The 11,815-nt window shown below is 48.4% G+C and overlaps 1 protein-coding gene across 1 annotated transcript in view; it reads right to left on the reverse strand.

Moving 5' to 3' along the window:
• Positions 1 to 11,815, reverse strand: part of ITGA11 (integrin subunit alpha 11) — a 121,457-nt gene that overhangs the window by 27,206 nt on the left and 82,436 nt on the right. The window contains exons 20-21 of the mRNA XM_084816385.1: positions 11,410 to 11,617; positions 2,922 to 3,020 (exon numbers count right to left, since the gene is read on the reverse strand). Coding sequence (XP_084672511.1) covers positions 2,922 to 3,020; positions 11,410 to 11,617 — 307 coding nt within the window. The remainder of the gene's footprint in view (positions 1 to 2,921; positions 3,021 to 11,409; positions 11,618 to 11,815) is intronic.

An 11,815-nucleotide genomic window follows, 5' to 3' on the forward strand; every position in this document is an offset into this window, starting at 1 on the left:
CTTACCTTGATTCATTGATCTGACATTCCAGGTTCCTAAACAATATTGTTCTTTACAGCATCGGATTTTCTTTTCACCACCAGACACATCCACAGCTGAGTGTCCTTTCGGCTTTGGCCCAGCCGCTTCACTCTTTCTGGCGCTACTTGGAAATACCCTCTGCTCTTCCCCAGTAGCATATTGGACACCTTCCGACCTGAGGGGCTCATCTTCCGGCGTCATATCTTTTAGCCTTGTGATACATTCCATGGGGTTTTCTTGGCAAGAATACTGGAGTGGGTTGCAGTTTCCTTCTCCAGTGGACCACATTTTGTCAAAACTCTCTGCCATGACCTGTCCATCTTGGGTGGCCCTGCACGGCATAGCTTATGGCTTCACTGAGTTACGCAAGCCCCTTCGGCACAACAAGGCAGCGATCCATGAAGGGGTGAAACCTCTTAGTTGACCAATTATGTCCTAAGTTGACTCTCCAGAACTGTTATGCAGACCTGAAAAGTCAAAAATATTAACGTTCCAATCATTCATGTGTGCCCCTCAAAAAACTGCACTGGAAAAGCAACTGGGATAAGACGGGATGGTGCAAGAAACCGGGGGAGTGGTGTTTGGGGGAGATCCAACCCACTCTCTAAACTTCGAGCTCTGGAGTGATCATCTGCCACACACAGGCACGCGCCACATAGTGCTTGCTGGCATCCCAGTTCTAGCAGCCATGCTTCCTTACAAAGTGGGTGAGATGTGTGCAAGGAGCCAGGGCTGTGAGGTTTCTGGACTTGGGTGGCCAGGCCCAGGAGAGAAAGGCACTGAGTCAGTGCAGGTAGGATGGAGAAGGAGAGACTTTCTGGGCCAGGTGGGGCAGCTCTGTGGGTCTGATGCAGCTTACAGGCCACCTCTTGAGGAACAGAGACGTATAACTGAGCCTCACCTATAATGCCAATGTTTCTCAACGTGTGAGAAACAGGCATGAACAGTTGCCAAGCGTTTCACAGCCTCCTACCCTCCAATTAATGAAGTGTGAGAGTTCAAAAATGATTTTCAAAACTGGTGGTCATCAGTGGTGTTGTTCTCAAGCTTTTTGTTTAGTCTTTGGGGTCACTCTCCTGGTGTGAGGAATCGCTCCTCAGCCCTACCTCCACTTAACCTGCAAGCTCACCTTAGACCAGTGGAGGCTGGTGGCTCTGATTTCAGTGGGCTGTGCATCCATTCTGGGTTTCAGTTAGAACCAGCCAGAACTCTAAAGGGGCTAGCAAAGATGCTGAACCCTAGCCCCCAAATTGGTTCAGCACCTTGGATAGCTCCCTTAGAGTTCTGGCTGGTTCTGAGTGAAACCCAGAATGGATTCATGGCTCCACCGAAATTGGAGCCACCAGCCTCCACTGCCTTAGACTACCTGAGCTTCCCTGCTCCTGTTGGTTCCAGCCTCCCAGCAGCCCCTCTAACAGGAAGCAGGAAGAGGCTGCTGACAGGCTGGCGTGTCAGCAGCTCCTGTGTGGAGCTCCATGGCTTTCCCTCACCTTAAAGGTACGCCTTGGATTTTGCTTGTTGCTTCCTTCATTTCCTTTGCCTTGCTCTGATGCTCCTTGAATCTGCCCTGAATCTTGCCTGGTTTCCATGTCTGTTCCCTACCCATTTACCCTTAGCTTTCCTGATTATGCCAGAACCTATTTCTTCTGTGTCCCAGCTTACTCTCTGCCACTCAGTGACCTAAAGCATGCTGTGACCCCAGGTTGCCCAGGGGGGAGGGGGATCTTCATGACAACGGGATGAGAAGTACATTGGAGTATTACCTGGATTTTAATGGAATCAGCTTTGGTCCGTAAGGGACATACGAAGCAAGATAAGCTGAGTGTACCATACCTTTAAAATCCAGTTTTCAGGAGTCACACAGTGCTTGAAAGGAACATAATTCTAGGTGTGGAGAGTAGAACTGAATGTCATCAAACTGGCAGGGCCTGCTCAACCAATGAGAGAGGCTTATTTCCTTCCCCTTTCCAGGCTCCCCCCTGCTACTACATTATTATGAATGGAGAGCAACTAATTTTCCCCAAGTGTGAAGATTTCCCTGAAGAACCCAAAATCTCCAGTTCTCCAGCGCAGCATCTGAAGGTTCCCCCAGAGAGCTTCCCCCACCCCAATTTTGCCGCATTCCAGCGATCTGCAGTGGAGTTATCGCTCCCACCCCATTTCTCCCCATGTGTGCACTTTCGCCTATTGCTTCCAACCTCCCCTTTCTCCCTTTCTCCTTCTCCCTGCATGCAGTGAGAAGCTCCCAACTTTACATCAGAGAAACTACAGAACATCAAAGAAGCGCAACATGCAATAGGGATTTAAGAGAACAATAGAAAAGTGTTTTAGGTCGAGTTACTACAGTTCAACCCTTTCACTGCAGGGCAGTGAGATTTATTTCTTACTTCTGAGTAAACATGCATGGGGGGGGATATGTTAAAGACTAAAAACAGGTACCTAAGGTGATCGAGTGTCCCCACTACTGCAGTAATGTGAGGGTCCCTGCTGTGCTCCTGGGGATTTTCTCAGTGGGAATAGCTACTTCCACTAGGGAAACAAGAGGGAATAGGGTGTCCCACCCCCTTGACCATGTCACTGCCAGGTCACAGAGGGATGCCCAGGAGTTAATGCGGGGGGGGGGCATGGCACACTGTGGCAAAACTACCAGGGAGCCACTTTCAGTAAAAAAAAAAAAAAAAAAGGCAGGCTAAAAGGAGTTTCCAAAAATGCAGCTCTTCAAGAGGGCAGCGGCTGGTTGGCAGTGGATTGGTGATGATGTCATCTGCCGCGAAGGAACTCAGACTTCTGTAACTTTGCACTGAATTGCTCGTGAAGACAGCCCCCCCGGTTTCTCCCTCTTCCACACTGACTGATGCTTCTTTGTTTTCATGGGTTCTTCTATGTGCCCTCATCCCTACCTTTGCTTTGGCCCGGAAGAATGGGTAGCTGACATTGCAAATCCTCCTGTTTGGTTGCTTCTCTTCAGACATGCATTCTATGTTAATATCCAGGTCATCCTGAAACGAAAGTGGAAGAATGTTGTAGATTGCAAATTACAGCAAGCCTTGCATGAAATCTAGACTGCAAAAACTTCTCCTTAAAAGGCAGCTCAAAATGGAGTGTCATTGCTTGGTATGTCACTCCTTCTTGTATGGCACAAAACTAGGTTGCTTTTTCTAGACACAATTGTAGCCCCAATTCCACCCCATGGAAGGACAGGACCAGAAAACCACTCTTGCCAGAAGGCATACAGACAGATTGGCATGAGAAACAGCACCCTGTTGATAATATTTTTTACCTGCAGGTGAATTGGCCATATTAATCACATCCCAAAAGATGACTCCAGTCAACTCAAATGACAAAGCTTTGTTGTGGAATCTGAAAATTCTGGATTCTAATTGTTCAATGATGACAGTGGATGTTTGTGAGAAGCCACTTAAGCTGCTATATTCTTCCCTAAATAAAAGGTGATTTATACAACCATTTCGACATGGGAAATGTGATCCCAGATTTGATCCTACAAATATGCGCAGGGAAACACAATAGCAAAGCAGCAGCTCTTTCTGAGCATCCACCTTCCCAAATCACATTGGGATAATGGAGCACCAGGGACGCTTCCTCTGCTGCCCCCCACCCCGCCTTGCCAGGGGCCATTCCATCTAACCAAAGCCTGGCTAGTGCAGGGAGAGTGCGTTTGCTGTTGAAGGATTCTACCCTTCTCTGGAACTGTGTGCCCCTCCCCCCATGAAATTCCACTGCCCCATAGTTATAGGAGAGTCCTTGCTTCATATGGAATAACTAGGAGCCTCCAATCTGTTTTTATAAATGGACAAAATATTTCCTTTAATCCCTTGCCCTTGTGTTTACTCTGGTTCCATCTCCTAATGTCTTTCTTTGGTTAGTTTGAAGTAATCCGTCAGCAAAGAGAGAAACTTTTGCACTTTCCCTGTTTTGCAGGCAGCCCTTCCTGCAGTTTTCCACTGGCAAGCTTTTTAAACCAACACAAGGGGGACACTCGATGCTCAGTGGATAAGCGAGGCCTCAGCAGCAAGCTCAGCATATTGATAGGGATGGCGGAGAATTCCGCCACGGATTTCAGTGAGGCTGAATGCACTGGCATTCGGCCCCCCAAAATCCATGGCGGAACGGCCTGCCCCCCCGCCCCCCCAATGATTCCCCCTGGGGACGAGACTTACCTGGGGAGGATGTTCCGGATGGCGGCGGCTCCGGCTGGTCTTTCGACCAGCTGCCGCGGCCGCCATTTGCATTTTGGTCTTTGCCGTGATAGGCTATGTAAGTCTTTACGTAGCCTATCACGGCAAGCCAATTAAAAAAACAAACGGCGTATGCAAATGGCGGCGGCTACGGTGCCCGCCATTTGTGTTCCTTATTTTTCACCGTTTTAGTCTACGTAAATATTTACGTAGACTATTACAGCGAAAAAAAAGGGGAACACAAATAGCATAGTGGGCGCTATTTGCGTTCCTTTTTTATTTTTATTTTATTGTGTTCCTTTTTTATTTACAAAAATCTTGGCCGCCGTAGCCACTGCCATTTACATACGCTGTTTTTTTGTGTTTTTTTTACCCAGCTGTGGTAGGCTATGTAAAGACTTACGTAGCCTATCACGGCTCCCTGGCTGGATGCAAATGGTGGCCGCTACAGCGGCTGCCATTTGCATCCGCACTAGCCAGTCCGCGGCCGGAAATCCAGCTGCGGACGGCCCAGGCTGGCTGCTCCATGGAACTGCTGCAGAGCAGAGCCGGCCATCGAGGATTCCGGGGGGGGAGGACCGGATCGCCTCCCCCCTGTCAAGGATTCTGGGGGGAGGGACAGAGCACCTCCCCCCCCACGAACACAGTCCACGTAAAGGTGAGTGACTTTCGTACATCCCTACATATTGACTAACAAAGAGGGATGGAAAGCACAGTCTGTCCAAACCACGCAGCAAAATGCTTACATGCACCGTCGCTATTTACTACAATTCAGGCTTGAACAGTGGGAGGATATTTCTGAGGTCTGGCCAGGACTAGAACTCCAGGAGTCATCACAACTGAGATTTAAAGGATGGCTGCAAATAACAATGCCATAAGAACTATCCTGATGGATCAGGCCAAGCGGGCCCGTCCTGTCCAGCAGTCACTTTTCCCCAGCAACTAAGCAGGTGTCTTTGGGAAGCACGCAAATGGGAACTGAAGGTGACACCTCCTTGCCCCCGCTCCTTCTCCCCAGCATCTGCTCTGCACATTCGGGTTCCATCATAGGCTATCATGGCTAATTAACCAATGATGGGTCAATTTTCCATGAATTTGATAAAAATGGCAAGATATGAGTATGATAATAACCAAATGGTGTGTTAGTTAATCTATGTTTAAGCTTGACTGCCACACAGTACAGCCTGTGCTGTTGCATTGGCATCACAAGCCGAACTAAAAAGGGGATTCCAGGGGCAGCAGCCACCATCCCATGTGGAGGCATAGCCATGTTCTTCAGATCTGTTGAAAAACCGGATGCAAAACGAGGGTGTGGTGGATACCAGACCAAGGATGCAGTAATGTGGTGTTTCCATGGGACCGCAGCTGAAGAGAAAGGGCAGTAGGAGATGCCCAAGTCCACCCACGCAAGAAGCGAGCTTCCAAAGGTACGGTGATGCCTGTTATTATGCACTCCAGAAAGTCTGCTGCATTTTGAATATAGGAGCAGAGGCATTTATCAGAGGCAACAGCCATTTCAGGTCTCTTGCATGAGAGAATCTCAGAGGAGCGTCTTCCCCAAAGAACATCCGCAGCAGCCAAGGAGATGGGATGGCGTTCAGTAACATTGCCATGAATCCGGCTGTAAGCTAACTTGACTAGTTCTAGGCACTCTGGGAAAGGGCCAGACGCTTCTGTGTCCTGTACAGTGCATGGCACATGGTTCGCACAAAAGTAATGCTAACAAAAAGTAGCAGTGAAAAGAATCAGCACAGCACTAAACTAGCTCAGGTTGGGAAGGCTGTTGACTAGCAGCTTCAGCATCACAACCTGATATGTGTGGGTGCCCCCTCCTCAGAAAACATGAGCCCCTCGTGCGGCCCCCTTGAAGTGCAATTAGCTGTTGTAGCATCTTCTCGTTGCTCTCACACCCGCATCGGAGGCACCGTGTGTGGTTTCAGCAGCACTGTAAGAATGACAAACGCGTCGGGGCTGAGGCTGGGACAGAAGGCTCTGTCTGATGCAAACCAGAGATGAGGGGTTGGACTTGATGGCCTTGTGGGCCTCTTCCAATCCTACTATTCTATGATTCTATGAAGGCAGACTTCACCAAGGCCCAGACATGCAAGACCCAGGATGACAAAGGAGCTGACGTGGATGGTGCCATATGAAAATGATAAACCAGAGACATTTTTAAATAAAGCATTCCCAGACGTTGGCTGGCTTCTAGGGCTGGCTGTCAGCAGAGTCCTAGCTGTCCCCCAAGTGCTGAACAGATGCTTGGCAAACCCACACCTTCTTCCATCTTCCATTCAGTATGTAGCATTTGCTGTGGCATCAGCTGGCCGAGCTCAAAACCGGAGCTCACTCTCCAGTCTAAGCCTCTCATTTTCAGAGGAACAATAACTCAGCAGGAAAAATTCACCTCTGACTGAAACTTGGCCATAATAGCATATGTGGCTGGGGAGAGGGGGGGGAGTAGGGAGAGATGCTTTTGAAAGCCACAAGTAAAATGGATGAAGTTGTTAATCATCTGAATATATTGGAGTTAAACACTCTCCTGAGGCACGGAGAATGCCAGACACCTTGCTCTAGCTATCTTGTGACGTTGCAAGTGGGAAGGCTGGTAGAGTGTGGAGATGGCAGAGGGCAGCAATGTTCTTTCCGCCTTCCACAGCACAGGAAGCCTTCTCACTTGGGCATGTGGAAAATGTGGCAGTTGATGCAGTTGAAGCTACAACAGAAAGTCAGGCGGCAACCTATTGAGATGGGCAACAACCGAAAATGTGCTTGGAGTGGATGGTGCTTCCCATGGGGCAAATGTGCACATGCTGATAAAACTAAGGACCATTTCATGCACACACAAGGTAAATTTCCTGCTATAAGGTAGTTACAGGTGCCTTATGGACTTCAACTCCCAGAAGCCCCTGCCAGCATGGCCAATGGTCAGCATGGCCAATGGTCAGGAATACTGGGAGCTGAAGTCCAAAACATCTGAAGACCGACTTTCTGCCACATTCCCATTCTATACATAAACACCTACGGGCATATGGATGCCTGGTAACTACATAGCGCTTATAGCACTCTTTGAATTTATTAAGGGATTGCCATTCTCTGTTGTGTTTGCTATCACAACAACCCTATGAGGCAAATCACTATTCTTCCCATTTTATAGATGGAAAATATTTAGACATCATGACTTGCCTAAGGCCACTAGCAGAGTCTGAAAGTGAGGCTCAGTCTTCCTGGCCAGTTCAGCTCTCTTCCCTTTGGACCTCAGACACACTCTGGAGGCCCCATTTAAGCTGTGCATTTAAGGAACAAACAGCTGGAGTTTGGGCGAGCACCGTGCCTAAATTCATGAGAGCAGAAATAGGAATTGGAGACTGCTGTGCTTTTTATTTGTCCCATATTGTTCAATTAATGCATCTGCAAGCAAGGCTCTTACTGGCTCTGGGACTTCAGAAGATACAGGAAATACTTCTGCAGTCTATTCATCTTTTTTTATAAAGAACAAAACAACAGAGGGGAAGAAAATGTAAAGCTTTGGAGAGGATGACATGGATCTGGAGGTGCTATGATTAGCTCAGCCATAAAGTCAGTTATACTCAAGAGTGCTCTGTGTCCCTAATGAAGTGCAACTTCAGTACTGGATGCTGCGAACAAACAGGAAGAGCGCCACCTTCATGCTCCACTTGTACCTCTAAAAGACATCTGGTTAGCCAACGCTGGAATAGACAGACCCACCCTTGATCTGATCCAGGATAGGCAGCTGGGTCCTTTACATGTTCAACGGAATGGATATTACAGAACAAAATTTGCTTTGGGTGTGTTTCCACACCATCGCCTTCACTTCTTTTCCAACTTTGTTGCGCTGTTTCCCCAAGCGCATTTTCTCGCACGTGCTTCCATGTCCCAAAAGGACCCGGTCTATCAGCGCTGTACCCTGGCGGGCTGCGCGGTTTCCATGGAGCCCTAATTGCATTATTCTCTTGATGGCTGGGTGGAGCCTTTCTGGAGTGGGTTTGGTCTGCTTACCCCGTCTGCTTTCCTGCATCCTGTTTCCGATTCCTCCTTCCCTCGCTCCCTCTGCCACGCTGAAGCTTCCCTCTCTGGCCAGTCTCCTCCTTGCCTTCCCAGCCCTTTTGTTTTGCTTTAGAGAAGGAGCGAAAAATCAAAGCACTGTGTCTGGAGCATCCCCCCCTTTAAACCTTCCTTGTTGCCCCCGAAACGGGGATTTAAAGCACAATTGTGCATTAATGAAGTGGCGAAAAATCAAAGTGCTGTTCTGGAGCATCCCACACCCCTTTAAACTTTCTTTCTTGCTCCTAAAATGGTGCTATGTGTGCATCTGTTCATCTCTGCCTGACGGCTCCCTCCAGGATCATTTCCCCCTCTCCTTCACACACCTTCAGTGCTCCCGCCTCCTCAGCCGTTTTTCCAGGACAACAGAAGGAGAAGCTAATGGAGGATTACGGGATTTTTAAAAAGGCTTTCCCCTTCTCCCCGCCCCCTCTCCTTTCCCCTGAAAGTCGAGATGCTCCCGCATTTCAGGAGCAAGCAAGCCTGAAATGCGGCTTGGGAGTTACTTCCGAGTAGACACACATATGCTTGTGCTGGGAAAAGCGGGGAGGAGAACACAAAGAGGGAAACAAGCCCCCATTTTAACCCAGAGGACCTCATTGACCACAATGGGAGTTACTTCTGACAAGACAGTAATGGGTTTGTTGTGGGAAAGAGAGTAGTAAAGACAAAGACAGAATCCAGCCCCCATTGTAACCTGCAGAATAGCTATAACGAAGCTGCTAAGTACTTTTGTCCTAAGGCAATTCACCGGACCTCCACCTGGTCTTTGGTTGCTTAAATGCATGTAAACCATTGGGCTTTAATGTGTGACATTTCAATTGAGGGGGAATCTCAGCCTCATCCACAGCAATGGGAGTTACTTCTCAGGAGACACTAATGGGCTAGTTGTGGGAAAGAGACAGAAACCAGCCCCCATTTTAATGCACAAGATCTCTACTTGGAAGCTGTGAAGGAGTTAGGTCCTAGGGCAATGGACCGAAGCCTCCAGATCGCGCTTAACCGCATTTGAACTGAGGGCTTTGATATGTGCCGTGTCAACTGAGGGGCTTCTCTGTCATTTCTATGGTCATTGAGAGGGCAAGCCTCATTCAGCACAATGGGAGAAAACATCCCTTGACTGGGGTCATGGGCTGTGTTCTGGTGCTTATTTTCAATGATGTTTTAAAAGTTGGTCCCCCGGCATCCTGCTCCAAAACGGCAATGAAACTTCCGGAAAACAGGGAGGGAAAGGGTTGGGTCTCTGAGGTCAGAGCGACACACCCACAAAGGCCAGGCTACACGCCCCACGGGCAGGGCTAAGACAGCAAACCCAGTGCGATTGTGGAAACACGTCAGTAATGGAGCCGCCATAACCAGGAAAAGTCAGACTCAGCAGTGGTTTTTCAGAGATCAAATGTGACACTGGGGCTGAATGGCCACGACGTCATGGAACCACAGAGATCCCACGGCACAGGCAGGTTGGAGTAAATCACTGGTGGAAACACAGCCTCTATGAACAAGCATTCAAACTAGTTCTCCATGAAGATCTTTTGCTCCAAGACTGATCACTGGGTAATGAGAGATTTCCACTGACTTTTCTCATGAGGAAAGTTGCACTCTCCTGGGACAAGTATATGGCATATGAAGTTGTCCAAACCTTTGACAAAAAATCACTGCTGTATTTTGTGGCAGTGAATTCCATAAATTAATGATTAGTTGTGATCAAGTCACAAGGCCATGGGAAGAACTAATTATTTTTTTCCAGTGCTGAGCAAGGTCAGTTGCCAGGAGATCCATCTATTCTTTGGGACTGGATAACTGAGACACAGCTTATAGGCAAAGAATGAAGTTGGGTGGGGGAAAATGAGGGGCAAAGTTGAGTAACCCTGAAGGTGACCAGAGACTGCAGAAAGTCAGGGCAATGTACACACACACCAGTGGCGAAGGCCCCCTCTGGGCTTGCTGGACATGCTTACACCAGAGCAGAGACAACACCCTCCTTCAAGAACAAGATAGGACAAACACTTCTGGTACGAGAGCAGTGCCACATGCAGAACTATGCAGAGGGGCTGACTGATGCATTATAGATGCTTTAGGTTCTGAGGGTGGGGCTACATTTTACAGATGAATTCCTCTAATGAAAACCTGATGGCTGCTTCTTCTAGACCAGCCCTTCCCAACCTGTTGCCCTCCAGATACATTGGACCGCAACTACCATTAACCTCAACCAGCTTGGCCAATGCCACGCTGCCTGCCATGCACACCAGGAGGGGAAGGCTATTCTGGACAAAATAGCTCCAGAAGAGGGTGATTTGCACACACGCAGTAGTGGGGGAGCTTAATATTTTTGCCACCCGCTATTGTTCCCTTGCAACCATCTCCAACCTGTCTCTTTTCCCCCATGGAGTGGAGGGAAAGACGTGGCCTTTCGGTTTTCATTCCATGCATTGATGTGTAATATGTAATGAAGCATTCAGGGCCAAACTGAATGTGACATTAAATGCATCTTTGCAGTGAATGTGCATGTTGTTAAAAAAGCAAATATCAAGACTGCAGCTGGTGGGGAGGAGAAATTTAACCCTGATGAAAATTTATTATTTGAAGCTGCTGTTTGCAGCACTATTGGGTTAAATGTCCCCTCCTCAATTGCTGTGATTCTGATAATTATCAGCCCCCAAACTGGTTGTTACTTGCATTTTTAATAACATACCCAATGGGGTTGTTCACACAACAGCCCACCATAGGTTATTTAACCCATGGTGGGGCTACAGGATAGGCAGGGCGCATGTGGCCACCATTTTGAATATGCAAGCCCTGCTCAGGGGTTGACATGTCGTACAAACCCGGCAAGCGTGGGTTATGTGAGGATTAAACAACCCCCGCGTAACCCATGGTCTGTTGTTTAACCCTCGCATAACCCATGCTCGCTGGGTTCGCACAACACGACAACCCCCAAGTGGGGGTTGCATATTCAATCTGTCGCCCATGGGCGTTGTGACTCATTGTCCAAACCCGGTCATTAAATGGAAAGATGCAGATAACATGACATTTAGTTTAGCCCTTCGTCCAGCTAATGTGAAAGCCTGTGAGAGAGTATTTAAGGGTTGTGAGAGATACCCTGTGAGAGAGTATTTAAGGGTTTCCTTACCTTCTGGATCAAGCTTGCAAACTGTAAGTTTCTTGAGAAGGAAATGTTTAGAACGGTGTTATATGCATTTTCTCCTCTGTTCTCCAGTGTAGCTTCTACAGCCACCCTCCTCCTGGTACTCTCTATGACAAAAATGGAGGTATCAAAAGACAGCGTGTAGGCGGAGCAATCCGAATGCGACTTTCTCAGGACACGTCTGCAATACTCCCTATGAAAAGAGCAAACATTAAAGCAGCAGCCAAAGTAGCAGTGCCTGCCCTTCCCACAGCGATCTGCAAAGGAGGTTCCCATTGTCAGTCAGGGCCAGCCTATCAATGCCCGAAGTGCCTTGGTCTCACACACCATGACCAAGAGACGGGCATGCCCAGGAGCTGGGCAGTGGTGCAGTACCAGCTGGCTGCAGGGT

This window comes from Heloderma suspectum, chromosome 11, assembly GCF_057233095.1.
Source record: "Heloderma suspectum isolate Gila_16-S chromosome 11, 16-S_ref, whole genome shotgun sequence".
Lineage (NCBI taxonomy): Eukaryota > Metazoa > Chordata > Lepidosauria > Squamata > Helodermatidae > Heloderma > Heloderma suspectum.